The sequence below is a fragment of the Bubalus bubalis genome, chromosome 3, assembly GCF_019923935.1.
Source record: "Bubalus bubalis isolate 160015118507 breed Murrah chromosome 3, NDDB_SH_1, whole genome shotgun sequence".
Classification (NCBI taxonomy): Eukaryota; Metazoa; Chordata; class Mammalia; order Artiodactyla; family Bovidae; genus Bubalus; species Bubalus bubalis.
This window is the reverse complement of record NC_059159.1, coordinates 79,672,387-79,696,989: the sequence shown is the minus strand read 5'-3', so window position 1 is coordinate 79,696,989 and position 24,603 is coordinate 79,672,387. Positions and strand designations below refer to the sequence as shown.

Sequence of the window (24,603 nt, the reverse complement as noted above, 5' to 3'; positions counted from 1 at the left end):
GTGATGGTGTAGCTGTTACAATTTTGAGTTGTGAGTAACCAAAACTGACTCTGGATACTTAAGCAAAAACTGGGATTACTTGGAAGTATACTAAAGACACTTAAAAACTGATTTAAAGGCTGACAAGCAAGTTCCAGAAAATATCTTCCAGGGAAGATCTGCAGCTCAGCCCTGCAGTGTGGGAGGGTGCTACCATTACCCTAACTTAGCTTCAGTGATGTTTCACTTACCTCTAAATATTGAACTCTCAGGATAAAGAGTCAGATTGGTCTAAATATTTGTCAGGTGTCTACCTGCCTAGACCAAGGAGTTATAGATGGGGGTGGAGCCGCATATTACAGCGAGGGCACTAGGGTCTCACACTTGAATAGCAGCAGTTTCCTCAGACAAAATGGGAATCCCTCTGAGCTGGACAGTCCCCCCAAAAGGCGTCTGCTACTGGGAGAAGAGTTAGGCCTTCTGGGTTAGTCTGCTGCTTCTACTGCTAAGTCGCGTCAGTCGTGTCTGACTCTATGCGACCCCATAGACGGCAGCCCACCAGGCTCCCCCGTCCCTGGGATTCTCCAGGCAAGAACACTGGAGTGGGTTGCCATTTCCTTCTCCAATGCATGAAAGTGAAAAGTGAAAGTGAAGTCGCTCAGTCGTGTTCGACTCTTGGTGACCCCATGGACTGCAGCCCACCAGGCTCCTCCGTCCATGGGATTTTCCAGGCAAGAGTACTGGAGTGGGGTGCCATTGCCTTCTCTGAGTTAAACACTAAGTCCCCCATAAATCGCACACTTTTAACTCCCAAATGTGTTTTCTGTTTTCAGGTTTGAAAAATGCGAGTATTAGAACTAGTGAAAATGTTTTCCCCCTATTATAGCTATCAAGGTAGAGAGTAACTATCACCAGTCATTTTTACCAAAAATTGCTCTATAGAAAGCAAAAAATGTGCCCTGAATTTTCCCAGTTGTGTTAGGTGTTCATGATATAAAATGTTCAGGCCTTCGGGTCTAAGTATTCTGACAGGGATGCCCTGTCATTCCTCTAATGATCAGCACCCTAATTCATGAAAGTACTTGTTTTGCTTTGCATTATATCCATGCATGCATTCATTCAACAAATCTGTGTGGATTGTAAGTCTCTGCCAGGCATTATGTCGGTGTTGAGAATACAAAGATAATAAGATGCATGACTGTCCCTCAGGTAATTCTCACGCAGAGCAGGTACATACATAAATAGATAAACAGGTATTGCAATAAGACAATAGACCTATGAAAAGTGTGGGTCATCTAGTTGGGCAAGTAAAATCCCCTTTCATTCATCTCCTTTCTTTGAGAATCTGAATGGCAAGGACACAATTTGCATTCACTTCATTAAGATGGTCTCTCCAGCTTGATATTGAAACTCCAACTAAAAATATTAATTTATCTACTTAAATGATTGTAATATATAGTGGAACTATATATAACTTTGTTCTGTATTTTCCAAGTCTCATGTAAATGTGTTATCATACTTTTATAACTTAAAAAAATTTTTTTAATAAAAAGATGGTCTCCAATGTGATATAGCGCCATGTTCCATGCTCAGAATCAGGGATAAATTGGCAAATTTCATAACAATATCAGAAACATCAGATATTGATACGTGGTAAAAGGTTTAAAGCTTTTTTTTCTTTAACATCAAAGCAAATAAGACTTAGCATAGTTTAGAATTTAAAATTCTCCTGAACTTTTAAGATAAAAGACTTCAAACACATTTTGATCTCCAACTTGTCTCCTTTTTAGACTGTCAGAAGCAGATATATTTTCTTTTGCTCTCATTTCAGTAAAACTGTTGGAAAAGCACTGCTAATACCTAAAATCATTCTAACAAAGTTTGAGCTGGGTCACAACCATCCCATTTAAAAGTACTTTTAAAAGTACTTTTCCCTACTCGGAGCTTCCCTGGTGGTTCAGACAATAATCTGCCTGCAATGTAGGAGACCTGGGTTCAATCTCTGGGTTGAGAAGATCCCCTGGAGAAGGAAATGGCAACTCACTCCAGAATTCTTGCCTGGAGAATTCCATGGACAGAGGAACCTGGCGGACTACAGTCCCTGGAACCTCAGAGTCTGACACGACTGAATGACTAACACTTTCCCTGCTTGACCTCTTTTATGTTTACTAAGAAATGAGGTACAGTTGAAGGCATTTGTCCATTTCTCATAACTAGGATATCTTTTCAGGTAAATTTGAACCCTAGGAATCAGTTCAGTTCAGTTGCTCAGTCGTGTCCAACTCTTTGCGACCCCATGGACTGCAGCATGCCAGGCCTCCCTGTCCATTACCAACTCCTGGAGTTTATTCAAACTCATGTTCATTGAGTCGGTGATACCATTCAACCATCTCATCCTCTGTCGTCCCCTTCTTCTCTTGACTTCAATCTTTCCCAGCATCAGGGTCTTTTCAAATGAGTCAGCTCTTCGCATCAGGGGGCCAAAGTATTGGAGTTTCAGCTTCACCATCAGTCCTTCCAATGAACATTCAGGACTAATTTCCTTTAGGATGGACTGGTTGGATCTCCTTGCAGTCCAACGAGCTCTCAAGAGTCTTCTCCAACACCACAGTTCAAAAGCATCAATTCTTTGACATTTAGCTTTCTTTATAGTCCAACTCTCACATCCATACATGACCACTGGAAAAACCATAGCCTTGACTAGATGGACCTTTGTTAGCAAAGTAATGTCTCTGCTTTTTAATATGCTGTCTAGGTTGGTCATAACTTTTCTTCCAAGGAGTAAGCGTCTTTTAATTTCATGGCTGCAGTCACCATCTACAGTGATTTTGGAGCCCCAAAAAATAAAGTCTGTCACTGTTTCCACCGTTTCTCTATTTGCCATGAATTGATGGGACTGGATCTTTGTTTTCTGAATATTGAGCTTAAAACCAACTTTTTCACTCTCCTCTTTCACTTTCATCAAGAGGCTCTTTAGTTCTTCACCTTCTGCCATAAGGGTGGTATTTTGTCATAAAGACTGAGTATTAAAAATCAAACTGGTTATACTTACAGGGTTTCTTTTCAGCATAAATTCTCTCCATGGCAGTATAGCAGATTCACTTCGCTGCACAGTGGAAACTAACACAACCCTGAAAAGCAACTATACTCCAGTATAGGTTTTTTTTTAGGATTTTTTTAAAGCATTAAGATTTTAAGATTTATCTTTGGATGCCATGGATCTATAGTCTCCTAAAACACAAAACCTTTTTATATTTTGAAGAAAATCACAGAGGCCTAACTGCATACTTGGAGAAGGAAATGGCAACCCACTCCAGTATGCTTGCCTGGGAAATCCCATGAACAGAGGAGCCTGACAGGCTACAGTCCATGGGGTCGCAAGAGTCGGACACAACTGAGTGACTAAATGACAACGAATTGCGTACTTGTTGCTTATCAAGGAACTCTTTTCCTGCCTTCATCCCTGGGAGATCACCCCATTTATTTCCTCAAGCTTAATCCTTTTCTCTTTCCCAGGATTAAGAGTGAAACTGTGACAGGTCTACAGATTGGTACATAGGTTAATGTAACAGGAGACCCACTTTTATCCCGGGGTTCTGTCATCATTCGTTTTCAGCGTCTGAAGATAATCTGGGGTCTGGCTTTTAAGAAATCACTGATTGTGTAGGATTTTCCCCTTTATACATGAAGGCATGTAAACACTAGCTTTGAGACATTTTGTAGCTTTATCTGTTAGGTGGTTGCCTGTCAGACTGGGTCTGTGTTGACAGTCTTACTGATTATTCTAGAGAAAATACAGATAACCAGGAGTTCTTGCCAAAAATATTATAAGCCATTGGCACAGGTCCACGTTTACCACTGTGAGACTCATATTCAGGGACAAAGACATTAGTTCCTTTCAGAAGAAAAATTAAACTAAATTCCTGACCACAAAAGATCACCCCACCCCACTCCCCCTGAGTTTTTCTTATGTTAAAAGGTATCCTTGGGTCTAATTAACAATCTCAGATCACCAGGCACTGAAGTAGAGGAGCCAGGAAATACGAATCTGGGAAGCCTCTTACCATTCTTGTGCTTTTGGTCTTGGATCTTGCTTCATTTCTTCTGTGCTTTCTACCTGAAAAATATGTGAGTGCTACTAGCTCCTGCTTCCCCTTTTAGCTTGGCTCCCTTCTCCACATTCTTCATCTTTTAAAAATTTTTATTTAATATTGAAGTATGGCTGATTTACAATGTTGTGTTAGTTTCATATGTACAGTAAAGTTATACATATACATATATCTATTCTTTTTCAGATTCTTTGCCCATTTAGGTTTTTCTCCACATTCTTTAAACTGCTGCTGCTGCTAAGTCACTTCAGTCATGTCCGACTCTGTGCGACCCCACAGACGGCAGCCCACCAGGCTCCCCCGTCCCTGGGATTCTCCAGGCAAGAACGCTGGAGTGGGTTGCCATTTCCTTCTCCAATGCATGAAAGTGAAAAGTGAAAGTGAAGTCGCTCAGTCGTGTCCAACCCTCAGCGACCCCATGGACTGCAGCCTACCAGGCTCCTCCGTCCATGGGGATTCTTTAAACTAGATGTTCCCAAACTTGGCATGCCTCAGAATTATCTAAAACACCTGTGAAGCATAGGGTACTAAGCTACCTCCAGAGTTTCTCATCCAGTAAGTCATGGATAGAAGTCTGGGGTTTGCATTTCTAACAGATTCCCAGATAATTGGAGATGCTACTCATCAGGGGTCACACTTTGAAAACCACTGCTCTTGTCTCTAACTGTACCTGCAGCTCCTCAAGCATACCATGTTTTCCTCCCAATCTAGCCTTTGTCCAGAACACACTCTCCAGCATTATCTTCTTTGTCACTTAGGAGGTCATACAGAGTCAACTCACATACCACCTCCTCCAGGAAGCCTTCCTTTATGCCCTACTCCAACCCTAATACAGATTAGGTAGTTCTCACACTGCTATATTTAAAATGAATAACCAACAAGGATCTACTGTATATATAGCACAAGGAACACTGCTCAATGTTATGTGGCAGCCTCTATGGGAGAGGAGTTTGAGAGAGAATGGGTACATGTATGTGTATGGCTGAGTCCCTTTGTTGACCACCTGGAATTATCACAACATTGTTGATCAGCTATACTCCAATATAAAATGAAAAGTTAAAAAAATAATTGGGTACTTCTGTCTTTGTCTTTATCATGTTCCATTACATGTCTGTTTCTCGCATTGGACTCTTAGCTTTTTGAGAGCCGAGGTTGTGTTTTATTTATCTTCATTCACCAGTGTCCACTCATGTGACTAACGTGTCGCAGGTGCTCAGTAGAGCTTTGAGGAATGAATGTGCTCCACTCACCAGAGTTTTGTTTTCCTTAACCAAAGGATGTGAAGCTCAGAAGTGGGGACCTGAATGTAACCGCATCTGCACTGCTTGTATGAACAATGGGATCTGCCATGAAGATACTGGGGAATGCATTTGCCCTCCTGGGTTTATGGGGAGAACATGTGAGAAGGGTAAGTCAAGAGTGCTTGATGAGTACCTTGTGGATTTAAAATCCATCATTGCTGAATCCAAATTTTAGATCTGGACACAGTTGGGATGGAAGCTAAATGGCCTCTGTGACACCATATGGTACCTTTGTGTAAATTCAGAAAAGGTGCCCTTTCCTGAAGGCTCTTTATTGTCAATCACTGGAAAGTTGTGAAAGTCACTCAGTCGTGTCCGACTCTTCGCGACCCCATGAACTATACAGTCCATGGGATTTTCCAGGCCAGAATACTAGAGTGGGTAGCTGTTCCCTTCTCCAGGGGAATCTTCTCAACCCAGGGATCGAACCCAGGTTTCCTGCATCACAGGTGGATTCTTTACCAGCTGAGCCACCAGGGGAAAGTTGTGACAGGTGTACAAATCTGTGACGTCATTGATGTGAACACCATTCCATCAGTTTGTGCAATGCACGACCTGCATGACTGGGAGTAGTGGCTCCTATGTCCTGTCCAAAAGGCAGTTTCATTATCTGTAAGGTGGACCATAAGGGTTCTTTACCCTGACCATTCCATGACTCAGACTGGACTATTTTCCATGTTCAATGGTCTAGGAGAGACCCTTGAAAAGAAGAATCATGCCTTTCAAAGGGTTGGGTATTTGCCTCTGAATCATCTTTTTCTCTCCCATAGCGTGTGAACCGCACACATTTGGCAGAACTTGTAAAGAAAGGTGTAGTGAGCCGGAGGGATGCAAGTCCTTCGTGTTCTGTCTCCCAGACCCCTATGGGTGTTCCTGTGCCACAGGCTGGAAGGGTCTGCAGTGCAATGAAGGTATGGGCCAGTCGCACCCTGAAGAGACAAGCTTCTAGCAGGTATACGAAGGAGACCCAGCTTCCCAGACAGCGGTGTGTAGGACATACCTGGACTACTCAGTCAACTGTCTATGCTGAGCTATAGGGTTTTGAATCAAAGATACTTTCATCCGAAGTTAAATATGCTTTTGTATTAAGACTCTGGACCATTTAGAAAGTGCTGCTGATACACATCACCTGGGGATCTTTTTAGAACACAGATTCTGATCTATAGGTCTGGACTGGAGACAGAGGGTCTGCATTTCTAACAAGCTCCCAGATGTTGCTTTTGGGTTTCAGACCACATTTTGGGCTGGAAAGGCATAGATTTACTTTTTTCACTACATCATAAATATCAGTACTTTTATGTCAGATACAGACAAGATTTGGGATTTGAAAATTGAGGAAGTTAAGATCTTATCTTCTGTGGACCTTGCTCAAGCGATACTAGTAGCTTCACCTACTCAAAGCTCAGAGGTGTACGTTTCTCATCTACTTTCCAATAGGCTTTTCATATTGACTATCACGTGGTAACTTAACATGAATGCATGAATGCTCAGTCATGTCCAACTCTTCGAGACCCTGTGGACTGTAACCCACCAGGCTCCTCTGTCCATGGCATTCTCGAGGCAAGAATACTGGATTGGGTTGCCATTTCCTCCTCCAGGGGATCTTCCTGACCCAGGGATGGAACCCACGTCTCCTGCATCTCCTGCACTGTAGGCAGATTTTTTACCACTGAGCCAAATAGGGAGCCCGACTTAACATGAATCTGTAGGCAAATATGCTAGACCCTCCCTAACAAATGCTAATGTGGTGAGTTAGCCAGAGCTCAAAGACAGTTCAGTATTTGCTCCCCAAAGTCAGTTTTTTTCCATATCTGGCACTGCTGGGAGATGGACTACATGGCACTATTCCATTTCTTCTTGTGTTGATTGTATTCTCAACATTGTGAAGGTTACAGTGAGGAGACTCTGGAGTGCAGTATATTCCTCTGAGGAGTGTTTATTTTGCTTTGTTATGTCTTATAAGGCAATCAACTTGGGGTGACTCAAACTGCAAACTCTGACTCCCAGGCATCGGCTCAGACTCAGTTCATTCCTTTTACCTTTAGCTGGGCTGTGTTGAGCCTGCACTTAAGATGTGTGGTTCTGGGAGCAGCCAAAAATTTGGGACTTCCTCCCTCTGGTTCTTCCTTTCTAGATTTTCCCTCCCAATTTTAAGTGGCCGCAGTTGCCCTGACTCTGTCCTCTAAGACTCCTCTACCAGTAAGACTTCAGGTTTTCTCTGGAGTTCTAACATCCCCACATAGTGTCAGCTGTGCCGACCATGGGACTAAAAGCTGGGGAGCACACCATTCCCATCTTCCAAGTTTTAATTCCCCTCAGAGCCTTCCTGGTCCTTCCCATCCTCCCTCCCACCTCATCACTTGTCAGTGCTTTCAGGTGGCCTGGTAAGTGCTTATTCAACTTGCCTGGAATCAGAATTTCTCTAACCTTTAATTTCTTGGTAATACAGATATATCACTTACTACCTTTTATAACCGGTAAGGTTGATAGCTTGGAGAGAAAAATAAAACTAGCCATTTACAGCCTGAGTCTTCATCCTTCCCCCATATTAACACTAGTTGTTGATGCCTTTGTTGACAGCGTGCCAGCCTGGTTATTATGGACCAGACTGTAAGCTCAGGTGCAGTTGCACCAATGGGGAGAAGTGCGATCGGTTCCAAGGATGCCTCTGCTCTCCAGGACGCCAAGGGCTCCAGTGTGAGAAAGAAGGTAAAGCAAGGTAACACTGTAATCAGGGCCGAGTTCAGCACGTCTGAACCCAGCTTTGCTGGCATCATTCTTGCCCCATGAGCCCAAGAGTCTTAAACTCCTTCTCTTTCCAAGCAGAAGTAGGGAAGAATAGATCCTCTGTTCTAAAGGACCACTTTCTGAACCTTCTTTATGGACTCTCACATTGGCCTTTCCCATAGAGAATGAACCTCGTGCTCTTTGTAGCACAGTAAGTGATAACCAGCCACTGAGAGCTCTGTCTGCCTCTTTGACGGTGTTTTCTAGGACCAGACTTTTCCCTGGATATGCACAGCAGTGAAAGAATTACTTTGAAGAATTACAAAATTAGATTTTTTTTGGCTGGCTTTCTTCATTTACCATACTGTTTTTGAGGTTTATCTATATTGTAGCACATATCAGTATGCTTCTCATTCCTTTTTATTGCCCTACCATCTGTTCTCATTAAAAAATCTTGTCTGAACACAGCCATGCCCCTTTGTTTACCATAGATCATGTGAGGCTGCTCTTACAACGGGGTTGAGTAGTTACCACTCAGAACATATGGCCTGCCAAGTTGAAAATATTTATTATCTAGTCCTTTAAGGAAAGTCTGCTAACCCCTGTCCTAGAATATACTTTGTAAAATCAAAAGAAGCATATTTTTAAAATTTAAAAATAATAAACAGATATTACATTTTCAGTCAAACAAATATAAATAACATATGTCCATGAAATCTGCACTCAGAGTAGTAAGACATTTATAGTCTTTTCTCTGTGAGTTTTAAATATCAGAACAAGTATGGAGAGAAATACCAACTGTTTTCTCAAAGGCCTTAGCTTGTCAGCTATGTACTTTCCCTTCTACCCCAGCATTTGGACTTTGCTACAGGGTAGGAATCTGGGAGGGTGTAGAGAGGGGAGGAAAGGCTATGGGGCTGTCAGAGGATGGACTGAAAGTGGGCAACAAACAAGCTTAATGATTTGCCTTTTCTGTTCTACTTCTTCCTTTCTGTACTAAGACCGGTGTTGCAAAAAAAATGTGAGACTCTCAAACTTAGACCCAGATTCTGGGCTTTCAAGGGGCAGACCCCCTTCCCCACACCCTCTACCTGTTCCTCCAACCTCCATCCAACTGCAGAAAACTGCAAGGGGACAGAGAAGGAAAGGCATGAATTGAAAGTATCAGAGCACTTGGAACAATTCCAACACCAGTACCTAAGTGTGCTAAACAGTTTGGCAAATTTTCTCATTACAGTCTCCCCAGCTCTGCAGATATATCAAAGAATACCTTTGTGGCTATTAGACCTTTTCTTCTCCTGCTCCATACACTTCACTTGTTTCATTCTAGGCTTGAGAGATAGGATAATAATATATAATATCAATATTGATGCATTTACCCTGACCCCCACCTCCTCTCACCACTGCTATGGAGCAGCTTGTAAATGACTGCTGTTCTTTTTTTCTGGAAAGGACTCAGCCACTTTTCCAATGTTTTCAGTGCATGTCCATCTCCTACATTATTTACCGAGTGTTGGACCATTTTCAGTTCTGTCCTACATGTGGTCCAAAACTCTCTAAGACCCCACAGTTCAGGATAAAATTGTTAAATTTCAGGATTAGTCATTCTCTACTCTGCAGATATTAAGTAAGGAATCCTGATGCCTTTCTTGATATCAGAGGCATTTATTTTCCTTTCCATGTTGGCAGCAGTATTTTTTCTTTGGCTACGGATGAGAAATTGATTAGGGGAATTTTATTCCACTTCACTTCTTGGATGTAAATGTGAATATAATTAATCATCAGCCAGTTGCAGTCTTCCCAATCAATGAGACATCTCTCAGATATCAAAACTAATGATCACATTGTTGATCAGAGAATCAGGGGCTTGCAGAGCGGAAGAAGAACTGGCTTTGGTTTTTGTTTTTGTAAAAATAAATTCCCTTAAAAAGCAAGAGAGGGACTGGACAGTCAGATCTGCAGAGATGTGGTGATGATGACCATTTCAGCATTGAGACCGTATCCCTTAGGACCCTGAGAAAGTACATCATTATGGCAAAGAGTGTGAATTCTGGTTCTGGTAACCATTTTAATGGGAATTGAGAGCAACTACCCCCCAAAATTTATTATGTAATGATAAAACAATAAAATACTTGCCAATTTCTTGCCCAGTACATGACTTGCTAGATGGTAACTACTTTCATATTTTCTGCTTATGCTGTGTTAAAGATTAGGTTTCACAGTGTTGTTTCCTTCATTCAGGTGTGCCAAGGATGACTCCAAAGATAGAGGATTTGCCAGATCATATAGAAGTGAACAGTGGTAAATTCAACCCCATCTGCAAAGCATCTGGCTGGCCCCGACCTGCTAATGAAGAAATGACCCTGGTGAAGCCAGATGGGACAGTGCTACGTGTAAGAGTTATTCTCTCTCTCTCTCTCTCTTTTTTTTTTTTGGTAGAACAAATTATAGCTTTTTTAAAAGTTGAAGCATAGTTGATTTATAGTGTTGTGTTATTTTCAGGTATATAGCAAAGTAATTCAGTTCTATTTTTCAAGATTATTTTCCAGTAAAAGTTACTACAAGATATTGAATATAGTTCCCTCTCTTATAGACTAAATCCTTTTTTTTATGTAGTGGTTTGTATCTGCCAATCCTGAACTCCTAATTTATCCCCCACCAGCCCTCTCCCTTTCCGCAGTGGTAACCATGTTTGTTTTCTATACTATAAGTTTGTTTTCTATGTCTGTGAGTCTGTTTCTGTTTTGTAAATAAGTTCATTTGTGTCATATTTTAGATTTCATGTATAACTGATATCATATGATATCTTTTTCTGTCTGATTTGCTTCACTTAGTATGATAATAAGTCCATCCATGTTGCTGCAAATGGCATCATTTTATTCTGTTTTATGGCTGAGTAGTATTCTATCTTGTATATGTATGTGTGTGTGTATCACATCTCAGACAAGACTGGGTATTCATTTCTGGCACTTACCACTGGTTAGGGTGCTACCACATCGTTTTCCTTTGCTTGAAAGAAATAAGGACTAAGCTACTTTTCCACATGTTTCCCTTCCCTCTCTCAACAGTGCCAAATGCAGCAGAGACAGGTACCACCTCAAATTTCTCTGTGTCACAAGTGGTCTGCAGGAAATTGATTTATTTTATTATCTAAAGCCTTTGAACTAGTTATTTTATTTTTCTCTCAAAGATGACCAAAAATCAACTTGACCAGAAGGTAGATCCAAGTGATGTCTTAGGGGCAGAATATGCACATCAGATGTTCCTGATTCCACTTTAACAATCTACTAGGTATAGTAGGAGCCAATTGACAGCTTCCAAAATCTTGTTGGCCTTTCCTAGTCACAGCCACCTTCTAGTGAGAGCTGACCACACTACGCACGTCTCACTTAACATTAGTTAGTTATTTTGCAGAAGTGGAAACTGGTTGGGTGAAGCTAAATAACTAAAGAAAGTGAGAATCACTCAGTCGTGTCCAGCTCATTATGACCCCATGGTGGTAGCCCACCAGGCTCCTCTGTGCATGATATCCTCCAGGCAAGAATGCTGGAGGGGGTTGCCATTCCGTTCTCCGGGGGATTGTCCTAAGCCTGGAATCGAACCTGCACTGAAGGTCCTTCACTGCAGGCAGATCCTTTACTGTCTGAGCCACCAGGGAAGCCCAAGCAATTGGCCAGAATTGGCAGAGCTGGGATGTGAGCTCGGGCCCATGTGTTTTCAGAGCCTTGACTTTTTCCATAATACCATACTCAGCAGCCTCTCAAACACTTCAGAAGCCATTTTGTCATTTCACCCAGCCATCACTGCATTGGACCATAAAAGAACAAATGTTACCAGAAGCAGTTTAGAAGGAATTAGACTTTTTGCTTGGAAGTGTTTATCCCATACTCCCAAACACACAACTACAACAGCAGGATCTGCGAGGGCATCAATCCAACATAAACTTGCAGGGTTACTACAATAGCTTTGGAAATAAGCCAACGCTTATACAAGCATTGGACTGATCTTCTTAATCTCTCCTAGAAAACTTCTTATTTAACAATGAGATGGGGTCAGTGTTATGAACCTTTGTGTTTATACCTCCGTAGAAGCTTCTGTTTTATTTTTTGTATTTTACCTTTCCAGCCAAAAGACTTTAACCACACGGGTCATCTCTCCGTGGCTATCTTCACCATCAACCGGATCCTACCCCCTGACTCAGGAGTCTGGGTCTGCAGTGTGAACACAGTGTCTGGGATGGTGGAAAAGCCTTTCAACATTTCTGTTAAAGGTAAGCTCCATTTTCCAGGGGAAGAGATTGTATGCTTGATGGTTCTGCATTTATGTATTGCTGGGTGCCGCCTTTAGATAGAAATGCCCTCTGACCACTAAAATGCCTTTTGGATGTTCTCCAGGATACTAAGCCTTAAGCAAAAAAATTACGTGCATTGAAATGGAAAGGAGGGATTGAGTTTATGACCTTTGGAATTACATAGCTCTGGGTTTGATTTTTATGGCTGACAGCTAGTAAACTTGGGTGTGGCTTTGAGCAAATGAATTTGACCTCTCTGTTCAGTTCAGTTCAGTAGCTCAGTTGTGTCCAACTCTTTGCGACCCTGGGGACTGCAGCACTCCAGGCTCCCTGTCCATTGCCAATTTCCAGAGGTTACTCAAACTCATGTCCATTGAGGCAGTAATGCCATCCAACCATTTCATCCTCTGTTGTCCCCTTCTTCTCCTCCCATGCTCAATCTTTCCCAGCATCAGGGTCTTTTCAAATGAGTCAGCTCTTCGCATCAGGTGGCCAAAGTGTTAAGAGTTTCAGCTTCAGCATCAGTCCTTCCAATGAATACTCAGGACTGATTCCCTTTAGGATGGACTGCTTGGATCTCCTTGCAGTTCAAGGGACTCTCAAGAGTCTTCTCCAACACCACAGTTCAAAAGCATCAATTCTTTGGCGCTCAGCTTTCTTTATAGTCCAATTTTCACATCCATCCATGACCACTGGGAAAACCATAGCTTTGACGATTCAGACCTTTGTTAGCAAAGTAATGTCTCTGCTTTTTAATATGCTGTCTAGGTTGGTCATAACTTTTCTTCCAAGGAGTGAGCATCTTTTAATTTCATGGCTGCAGTTACCAGCTGCAGTGATTTTGGAGCCCCCCAAAAATAAAGTCTGATACTGTTTCCACTGTTTCCCCATCTACTTGCCATGAAGTGATGGGACCAGATGTCATGATCTTAGTTTTCTGAATGTTGAGTTTTAAGCCAACTTTTTCACTCTCCTTTTTCACTTTCATCAAGAGGCTCTACAGTTCTTTACTTTCTGCTATAAGTGTGGTGTCATCTGCGTATCTGAGGTTATTGATATTTCTCCTGGCAGTCTTGATTCCAGCTTGTGCTTCATCCAGTCTGGCATTTCTAATGATGTACTCGGCTGCTACTGCTGCTGCTAAGTCACTTCAGTCGTGTCTGACTCTGTGCGACCCCATAGACGGCAGCCCACCAGGCTCCTCTGTCCATGGTATTTTCCAGGCAAGAGCACTGGAGTGAGTTGCCATTGCCTTCTCCAGATGTATTCTGCATATAAGTTAAATAAGTAGGGTGACAATATACAGCCTTGATGTACTCCTTTCCCTATTTGGAACCAGTCTGTTGTCCCATGTCCAGTTCTGACTGTTGCTTATTGACCTGTATACAGATTTCTCAGGAGGCAGGTCAGGTGGTCTGGTATTTCCCATCTCTTGAAGAATTTTGCACAGTTTGTTGTGATCCACATAGTCAACGGCTTTGGCATAGTCAATAAAGCAGAAGTAGATGTTGTTCTGGAACTCTCTCGCTTTTTCGATGATCCAACAGATGTTGACAATTTGATCTCTGGTTCCTCTGCCTTTTTTAAATCCAGCTTGAACATCTGGAAGTTCACAGTTAATGTACTGCTGAAGCCTGGCTTGGAGAATTTTGAGCATTACTTTACTAGCATGTGAGATGAGTGCAATTGTGCGGTAGTTTGAGCATTCTTTGGCATTGCCTTTCTTTGGGATTGTAATGAAAACTGACCTTTTCCACTCAGCCACTGCTGAGTTTTCCAAATTTGCTGGCATATTGAGTGCAGCACTTTCACAGCATCATCTTTTAGGATTTGAAAGAGCTCAACTGGAATTCCATCACCTCCACTAGCTTTGTTTGTAGTGATGCTTCCTAAGGCCCACTTGACTTCACCTTCTAGGATGTCTGGCTCTAGGTGACCTGTCTGAACCTTTCTTTATTTGTAAATAAAGCTTAGCTTATCTATCACTCAGGGTGATTGTGAGATTGTTAAGTAGTGGAATTACATCTGGCACAAGTCTGGTAGTGATTTTATTTTTGTAGAAAGTTTAACTTTGTCATTGTCTTGACTTCTGATTCACTACAGAGAAGTTAGAGAATCTTAATTTGCAGACTACTCACTTAATATGAAGCCTGGGTGAACATGAATGATTTTCTTATATATTCAGAGTTCTGACTAGTCTTCCTACTATGAAATAGTATTTCAAAATTTGGAATTATTCCAAGTGGATTTGTGTACATTTGAGGCTTGAGGGGAAGGAATAGAGTGGAAGTAACTCCAAGTTCCCTTGGTCGTTGTACAGAGAGGTAATACAAATTTTAAATTTGAAAGTTACTTTTGAATGTATTTAGACAAAAGCACCTAATAACTCTGTGGTACGTTTTCTAGAAAGGTATTGGACTAAATGCTTCATTCATCTTATTATTTTTGAAATATTCATTGTATGTATTTATCTGGCTTCGCCTGGTCTTAGTTGTGGCAGGCAGGATCTTTGGTTGTGGTGTGTGGGATCTAGTTCCCTGACCAAGGATTCATCCCAGGCCTCTTGCTTTAGGAGTGCAGAGTCTTAGGCACTGAACCACCAGGAAGTCCTATCTTACTTCATGTTTATAAAGACCAGGCACAATAGTATTGTTATCCCATCTTGATCAGTCCGGAACTAGGTTCAGAGGTTTAGGTGACTTGCCTAAGGTAGCCCATCTCGTGAACAGCCAATCTCAGTTTGGAACCTGGTCCAACCCAGCATCATCATTTCTAGATCATTTTGCTTTCTCAGTCTCTCCTGTTACAGATAAGGAAGCAAGATAACTGAAGTTGTTGTGTATGTAACCTACTTCACTACTTGATTAGGAATCTTTGGGTGATCCTAGAGGTAATTTCTGTCAATGAAAGTAAATACCCAGAACATAATCTTGTTTTAAAAAAAGGTCAGTAACAATTGTAACATAAATAGAGCCTAATAGAGTTAGATTCTCTGCCCTGAGAACCCACAGAAACAACCTCAGAATCTTTAATATTTTTTTTTGATTACTGGAAAAGCCTGGATCTGTTTTATTCAGTAAAACATTAACACAATCAAAATAATTTCTTACGTCATATTTGTTCTTGGAAGAAAGGAAATGATATGCAGACAAGACAAATTATGTTATTTTTGGAATATTTGCTGTCCATGGAAAGTAAATAATAAGTAAAAAAACAAACCATGTTGCTAAGATTCAGAAGAGTCACTGATTCTAATTTTTATGTTTTAAATAAGACACAGCATGCAACATCAGTCCATTGAAATATCTCTTGTTCTAAGTCACTGATGCCTCTTCACTGTCATATTGACTGGTATCCACAAAATGGAAAATTGCAAGTAGGTAAATTGAGCAGTGTCTTTAATCATAATATTAAAAAAGATACAGAGATACAGATTTCCTTCAGTGTTTGTAGGGAATTGGTTCTAGGATCTCTTTGGATACCAAACTCCACGGATGCTCAAGTCCCTTTTATAAAATGGTGTAGTATTTGTGTACAACCTACACACATCCTCCTGTATACTTTAAATCATCTCTAGATTACTTAAACAATAGCCACCCCCCCATCTTTGGTTTCACTTTCCACGGTTTCAGTTACCCATGGTCAACTGAAGCTCAAAACACTAAATGGAAAATTCCAGAAATAAACAATATGTAATTTTTAAATTGTGTACTGTTCTGAGTAGCATAATGAAATCTCACACTGTTCCATTCCATCCTGCCTGGGATGTGGGTCTTCCCTTCATCCCATGTATACCACTCATTAGTCACTTAGACATCTACGTTATCATTTCCTCTGTCATGGTATCAAAATGCTCATGTTCAAGTAACCTTTATTGTATTTAACAATGTGATGCTAGCAATTTGAATATTCCCTTACTTTGCCTAACATATAAGTTAAACTTTACCTCTGGGATGTGTGTATGGGAGAAAAAAATGGTGTATGTAGAATTTGGTACTGTCTGCAGTTTCAGACATCCACTGGGGTCTTGGAAAGTATCCCCTGCAGATAAGGGGGATTATTGTAACACCATATACAATGTAAATGCTATGTAAATTGTTGTTAACTATAATATAAATATTTTGTAAATAGTTGCTGGCACATGGAAAATTTCAAGTTTTGCCTTGTAGAACTTTCTGGAGTTTTTTTTTTTTTTTCCTTTCTGAATATTGATCTGCCCTTGGTTGAATCTGCAGATGCAGAACCTGCATATAGAAGGTTGACTATACTAGAATACAAACTAGAACAACCACTTTGGAAAATTGGCAATATATGCTAACACTAAGCATACACCTACCCTGTGATGACATTCTACAGCTAAGTTTATGCTCAAAAGAGTGCATTTGTTAAACAATGTTCAAGAATGTTCTGAGGAGTTTTATTCCTAATAGTCCAAATATCCATCAGCATTAGAATAAGTAGATTGTGTTATATTCATATGTAATAGGTATCTAGGGCTGCGGTAGCAGAGTACTCTAGACTGAGTGGCTTAAACAACAGACATTAATTTTCTCAGTGTTCTGGAGGCTAGGTGATCAGTGTAATCTTACGTTGATCTGAGATCAAGGTGTTCGCAGAGTTACTTTCTTCTGAGGCTTTGCTTCTTGCCTTGTAGATAGCTATATTCTCCCTGTATCTTCTCAGGGTCTTCCCTGTGTGTGTGTGTGTGTGTGTGGTAATTTGATCTTCTTATGAGGGTCTCCCTGGTAGCTCAGATGGTAAAGAATCCGCCAGCAACACAGGAGACCAGGATTCAATCCCTGGGTCGGGAAGAGCCCCTGGAGAAGGGTATGGCTACCCACTCCAGTATTCTTGCCTGGAGAATTCCATGGACAGAGAAGCCTAACTGGCTATAGTACATGAGGTCATGAAGAGTGAGACACGACTGAGTAACATGCTAATGAGGAGCCGTCATGCGGGATTAGTGATCACGCTAATGAGGAGCCGTCATGCGGGATTAGTGATCACGCTAATGAGGAGCCGTCATGCGGGATTAGTGATCACGCTAATGAGGAGCCGTCATGCGGGATTAGTGATCACGCTAATGAGGAGCCGTCATGCGGGATTAGTGATCACGCTAATGAGGAGCCGTCATGCGGGATTAGTGATCACGCTAATGAGGAGCCGTCATGCGGGATTAGTGATCACGCTAATGAGGAGCCGTCATGCGGGATTAGTGATCACGCTAATGAGGAGCCGTCATGCGGGATTAGTGATCACGCTAATGAGGAGCCGTCATGCGGGATTAGTGATCACGCTAATGAGGAGCCGTCATGCGGGATTAGTGATCACGCTAATGAGGAGCCGTCATGCGGGATTAGTGATCACGCTAATGAGGAGCCGTCATGCGGGATTAGTGATCACGCTAATGAGGAGCCGTCATGCGGGATTAGTGATCACGCTAATGAGGAGCTGTCATGCGGGATTAGTGATCACGCTAATGAGGAGCCGTCATGCGGGATTAGTGATCACGCTAATGAGGAGCCGTCATGCGGGATTAGTGATGACTGTAGCCCGCACTGCAACTGAGTTGCTTCTTCAAAGACCCCCATCTCCAAATACTGCAATACTCCCCTCATACAGCAAGGGTGATGTGCAGGGCTGGCTTCATGGGCTTATGACCTGTCCATACAGGGCCCTACACTTGTTTTAAGTTTCTGCTGTTTTCAACTTGAAATTTTATCTTTGAATTTCATAAGTGAAGTCCAGTGACACCATGGACTTGTGCATGAGTAGAAGAGACCGATTCACAGTCTGTCTCCTTTCTTGGCCACCCCATTCCCCTATACATGTTCTCCATGCCCCAGGAGTCTAATGGACCTCTTAACTCACGGGAGTTCAGTAAGACTCAAAGCAAGTTGAGTACGTTGAGCTACTTCTATAATTGAGTAAACAGGATACTGACAGCCTGTCAAGACATCCTTTCCTTTCAAACCAGAACTTGCTTCATATGGTAAACATACTGTATATCTGTTTATTTACCATGCCCCTTATGGGAGCTAAGAACCATTGAAATATCTAAGAATGTTTTCTTTCATCCAGAACCAATTTTTACCTTGTTGGGGGTACTATTTCAGTCCCATTGAGAATACATGGTCTTTGAGGTGGGGAGGTTATTCTGGATTATATAGGTGTGTTCAGTTCCTTAGTCATGACCGACTCTTCGTGACCTCATGGACTGTAGCCTGCCAGACTCCTCTGTCCATGGGATTCTCCAGGCAAGAATACAGGAGTGGGTATCCATTCCCTTCTCCAGGGTATCTTCCTGACCCAGCAATCAAACCCGGGTCTTCTGCATTGCAGGCAGATTCTTTACCATTTGAGCCACCTGATTATCAAATGGTAAAGAATCTTTAAAGACTGTCAGAAAGAGATATCACAACAGAAGAAAGGTCAGAGAGACATGAGTTTGTTGTCTTTGAAGATGGATAAAGGGACCATGAGTCAAAGAATACAGGTGTTTTTTAAGAAGCTGAAAAGAAGAAAACAAATTATCCCCTACAGCCTCTAGAAAGGAACACAGCCCTGTTAACACCTTGATCTTAGGCCAGTGAGACTAACTACTGACCCCCAGAGACCTCTGATTTCTGACCTCTAGAGCTGTAAGATAATAAATTTATGTTGCTCTAAGCAGAGAGAGACAGACAGACAAACATAGCCTGGTGGTCTAGTAGGATGATTGATATTAAATAATCACACAAAGAATAATGAATTCTGAAAATTGCAGTGAAGGAGAAGATCTGTGGAAGTGTGTGGCATGTTAGACTAACCAAGGTTCAGGGATAGACACTGTGAGGAAGTCACATCAGAGCTGAGAGTTGAATGATGAGTAAGCGATAACTGCAGAATTGTGGGGGGTCTGGTGCATTCCTTGCAGGAGAATAGTATCAGCCAAGAATCTGAGACAGAAAGGAGCCTGGTGCATTGTTAGGTGAATGAACTGAAAGATCACTGGGACTGGAGAGTGTTGGATGAGAGGATGAGGGAGCTAAAGAGGCGGCAGGGGTGCTATTTTGCAAGGCCTGGCAGGTCATGGTATGAATTTCAGATTTTATTTGAAATGTAATGGGAACACATGGAAAACTCTTGATCAGAGGAGTGCTCATTCTTTAAGAAAGCACTCTGTGGACGGCAGGTTGGAGGGGTGAGAGCAAAGCCAGGAGATCACAGAGCGGGTAAGTGCATTGAATCTGATCAGAGAACTCGAAGCGGGCTTTGTCAGGAATGTGAAGGCACTCACCCACCACCCCTATCTCAGAACAGCGGTAAAAATCCAAAGTGTAAGGACTGATCTGATTCTTGACATTTTATTTAGTTCTTCCAAAGCCCTTGAATGCCCCAAAGGTGATCGACACTGGACACAACTTTGCTGTCATCAACATCAGCTCTGAGCCTTACTTTGGGGATGGACCAATCAAATCCAAGAAGCTTCTGTACAAACCTGTTAATCACTATGAGGCTTGGCGGCATATTCAAGGTAAGATTTGGCAAGGAAATGCTGCAGCGAGAGATGGGACACCAGGAAAAGAAATCTGTCCCCAAATGTAGAAATCCTCTCTCTCAATCTCAACCCTCTACCCCAAGGTAGGGGCTTGGCAGTGGATTCTACTTTGGAATATTCAGGAGAGAGTGGCGGGGTGATGGCTCCTCTGAGTTGTGGGTCTACCTTTCTGAAAGTCATGGTGTAAAATGGGGCAGAGAACCAGCCTGTGTCAGGAGTCACTATCTTCATCAATGCTTCCTGTCCAGGTTCTTCTGGATCTCCAGTCCCATTTTTACTCTGTCTTGCTTGGTCATGGTAAAGGACACATGTTTATGCTAGGAATACAGTAACAGGGAAGTCCAGGGCCCACTGGAAAGGCAGAGACTTAATCTGCTTACATCTGAGGGGTGATTTTTGCTACTGTTGTTCAGTCGCCAAGCTGTGCCCAACTCCTCACAACCCCATGGACTGCAGCACACCAGGCTTCCCTTTCCCTCACCATCTCCCAGAGTTTGCTCAAGTTCATGTCCATTGAATCAGTGATGCCATCCAACCATCTCATCTATCAACCCTCTTCTTCTTCTGCCTTCAATCTTTCCCACCCTCAAGAGTCTTTTCCAATGAGTCAGCTGTTGCTACTGAACCACGTTTTCTTTTTTTTTTCCTTATTTGCGTTTGCCCTGTCTGCGGTCTCCTAACTCACAGAAATTTGGGAAGGAATTTGGGCTGTGGCTGACTGAACTGGGGTAGGGGGAGGTGGGGGTACAGGCCCATCCCCAACTTTTTGAAAGCAAAAGCCCCAAATGTAATAAAATGTCAAATGTTCATGAAAACAGTTAAATTTATTTAAGTTAAATTTACTTTGAAACACAAATTACAGTCCTGCTTATTGCATGATGAGGTAATAGCATTTTTTTTAAAAGCTGAGCACCATCTATTGACCCAGCTGCTTAAATTGTGCCATCTTATCGTGAGACATGACACAGTCACACTTGTAGGGAACATACACACCTCCATCAATACTCTAGTCTCACTATGCCCAGGATTCCTAAAAGGGCCCTCTACCCGTGACTGCAATGAAGGGGACACCAGAGACACTAGTTCCATTCCTGGGTCTGGAAGATCCCCTGGAGATGGAAATGGAAACCCACTCCAGTATTCTTGCCTGGGAAATCCCATGGACAGAGGAGTCTGACAGGCTACAGTCCAAAGGGTCGCAAAGAGTCAGACACAACTGAACGACTAAGCGCATATAATCAAGGAAGTTACCAAAAAAGAAGAAAGCGAAGGTTTGGGGCTTAAAAATACTAGCTGACCTGAGTACATTGAATAAAGTCATGGTGGTATTATGGAGCTCTTCACGTTCTTTTGAACACTCATCCAAAATTCAGAATCCCAGGAGCATAAGTCTGATTTGCTGGATTGTTGTTTCTATTGACTATGGCTAGGTCTTTTGAAAAAGCAGCTTAAAAAAAAAAAATAGGATATTGATAATGCATTGTCTCTTTATGGACATCCACAAAGAGGTTTTCTAAAAACCCTTGAACACAGTCCAGTATTTTTCCTTACTGACTTTATCATGTGGTAAGGCAAAAATCTACCTTTGCGATATTCATGCAAATAGCTCAGAAGAAAAGAAGCATATGTCATTTGTTTCTGGGAGGTATTTTCAAATACATCAGAACCCTTTACTTATTATGACATAACTATTACAAATTTGTTGTCTGATTAGTGTAAGCAAACCCTCAAAGAGTCTTTTCTCTTGATAGCTTGATTGAAATCACTGTTTGCATTTGAAGGCAGTTATTTTCTATTATTCTAATTGAGTTTTTCCCCCTAAATCTGATTGGAATTCCCTATAGTTGAAGATGTGCCTGATTTTACTCTACAAATGAAAATACAGAAACACTAGAGCAGAGATGTATGAGTGGCACAGAGATACTTACACAAAAAAGCCTTGTTTTCTTTATAGTAGGAACACTGAGATCCTGAAGATGGAATCTCCCCTCTGTTCTACTCAGACATTGTATTTTTAAAAACCAAGCATTAGTTCCCATCACAAAACAGCATTCCAGTTTAAAGAATGTAAAAGATTGCCAACTTAAGTTTCCTGGACTTTCCCTCTTCTTAGTGACAAATGAGATTGTTACCCTCAACTATTTGGAGCCTCGGACGGAATACGAGCTCTGCGTGCAGCTGGTCCGGCGTGGAGAGGGCGGAGAAGGCCATCCTGGCCCTGTGAGGAGATTCACAACAGCTTCCATCGGTCAGCTGAAGCAAACAGGCATTTATTCAAGAGCTGGGTGGGTGGGGGAGGAAGGGGAAAGAGGAAGGAAGACCAGGAAGGGTGGTGGTGGGTGAGCGGGTGGGTGGGAAGGGTGGTGGAAGGGGTTTGCTTTTGAATGGGTGGGAAAGTGACAGGAAGGCTAGAGACTTGGAGTCAAGCCAGCCCTTTATTTGGGCTGCTGTCCTGGTCTGTCTCCCTGGGGGAGGGGGCTGGAGTGATCCATGGGGACAGAGAAGGAAGCAGATGAGCCTTCAGGAAGGCAGGGACATCCCTGAGGACTTGGGATTTACTTTGTAGCAACTGTGCTCAGTCTTGGCTCCTGAGTTTTTCCACCAGCTTCCTGTTTCCATCCTAAGGGCCCAGGCCAGGCTCTTGCTGCATACATACTCCAGAAATCCCAGTGTGTTTATAAAGTAATTTCTAGTTTTTCAAAGTCATTCACGCACATGGTAAAAATATCGAATAGATTGAAAGGCTTTTACCTAAAGAACAGCAGTTCTGTGCTCTATCCCTCCATTTCCCCATCCTATTTCCTTTATCTACTTGAGCCATATGATATATACCACCCTGTTTCTCTCATGGCATGGCATGCAGGATCTTAGATCCCCTTACTTCCTGGACTAGGGATTGAACCCGTGCCTCCTGCAGTGGAAGTGCAGAGTCCTAATCACTGGACTGCCAGGGAAGTCTCTACCTCTATGTTTCTAAATCAATGGTTCTCAAACATTATTTTCCATCAGAATCATCTGCCCAGCTTATTAAAATAAATTTCTGGGCCTCGCCTCCAGGGTTTCAGATTCAGAAAGTTTGGAGTGGGAACGGGGCTCAAGAATCTGCATTTCTAATAAGTTCCCCAGTGATGTATGATGCTCTGGTCTTAAGTGTACACATTCCAAGTGTAGCACTATTTCTTGATGGATCAATGTCAGTCAATAGCTATCAGTCTTCTATTGTGTAAACTGAGGAGCCTTTGAATTTGTGAAATTTCCTTGATGCAAACCTGAACTCCAGCTTTCTGCTACCCAGGTCCCCTCCTCTGAAATGTCTGAGTGAGTCCTTTTAAAGTTCTGTTAGTGTTGTAGTGTGCCTTGTGTATAAGCATTCTGTTACTATCTCTTGGTCAGTGCTTTACAGCTTCAGGTTCACATTTATTTAATTCTTAGAATTGTCGTCTTTCCCATTTTATAGATTGAAAAGTAGAGTCCCAGAGTGGTTAATAACTTGGCTATGGTGATGTATCAGATTCCTCATCATCGTACTAGATCTTCAGACTTGATCCCTTTCTGTTTCTCCAGTTATTATTACTATTTTTTAACCTGGAGCCCAAAGACACCAAATCCTTTCCCGATTGATGAGTTTTCCTAGTTTTCGTCCATTTACTAAAGGCAGAAGGCTATCAGATGCTTTAGTGAGAAACTAGGAAAAAGCATCAAGCTCTTCTGCGAAGGTTGTGCATTCCTCACACACTCTTCCTTCCACACCTCCCACCTAGTGTTCATCTGACCAGCAGCATCCTTAATGAACCAAATGAAACTCGGGAGCTACTCTGATGCTTGTAGAAGCATTGTACAAGTAAGAAATGGCTTCCTGGGAACCCACCAGGTAGTAACACCAAAAATAACACTGGCAGGGACTTCCCTGGCAGTCCAGTGCTTGAGACTTTGCCTTCCAATGCAGGGGGTGTGTGTTCGATCTCTGGTCAGGGAGGTAAGATCCCACTTGCCTTGCAGTCAAGAAACCAAAACATAAAACAGAAGCACGATTATAACAAATTCTATAAAGACTTTAAAAATGGCTCACATTAAAAAAAATAATAAGATCTTAAAAAGAAAATAACCCTGGAAACTACATATGACTTAGAGGATAAAAGGAACCTCCATGACTATGATGCAAGGGGCCCCTGAAATGTCATCAGGTTGCTGCTACAAAGAAGAGACATTAAAACAAAACAGAGATGGTGTCTTTTTTGGTTGATGGTTGTAGCTTATTCTGTCCTAGGCCAGTGCTGATGAATCAAAAGGGGAAGGGCATAATCTGACTCAGATGGAAAGTATTTATGGAACAGAACATAAAACACTTAACAGCCCCACGGTGTGCTGTCTTCAGCTCTCAGAATATGTTCCAGCCAGGATGTATTCAGAGGGCTCTTGGAATATTTCAAAGTAGTTCTCAGGGGTGGGTGGGAAGGGAATTCTTATAAAGGTTCATCTTGTCCCATCATTTGAATTTTGCTGATGTTTGTTTTTAAATTCATTTGGCAGTTGCACTTTTTATAAGTGTGTTAACTGAGTGGCAAAGGCCGGGAAGGCCAGGAGGGGTGGGGACAGGACACACTCTGAACACACGGCAGAAAGAGGGCAGGTAGGGAGGGGTGAAGGGTAAGCCAT

General features: G+C 42.1%; 1 protein-coding gene across 5 annotated transcripts in view; it reads left to right on the top strand.

The window, feature by feature from the left end:
* The window catches only part of TEK (TEK receptor tyrosine kinase), a 105,782-nt gene that overhangs the window by 55,132 nt on the left and 26,047 nt on the right, over nt 1–24,603 (top strand). For all 5 annotated transcript variants that reach the window (XM_044939743.2, XM_044939744.2, XM_025281408.3 and 2 more), the window contains 7 exons: nt 5,365–5,496; nt 6,160–6,300; nt 7,970–8,098; nt 10,358–10,509; nt 12,242–12,386; nt 19,762–19,923; nt 22,061–22,195. In XM_044939743.2, the coding sequence (XP_044795678.2) occupies nt 5,365–5,496; nt 6,160–6,300; nt 7,970–8,098; nt 10,358–10,509; nt 12,242–12,386; nt 19,762–19,923; nt 22,061–22,195 (996 nt within the window). The remainder of the gene's footprint in view (nt 1–5,364; nt 5,497–6,159; nt 6,301–7,969; nt 8,099–10,357; nt 10,510–12,241; nt 12,387–19,761; nt 19,924–22,060; nt 22,196–24,603) is intronic.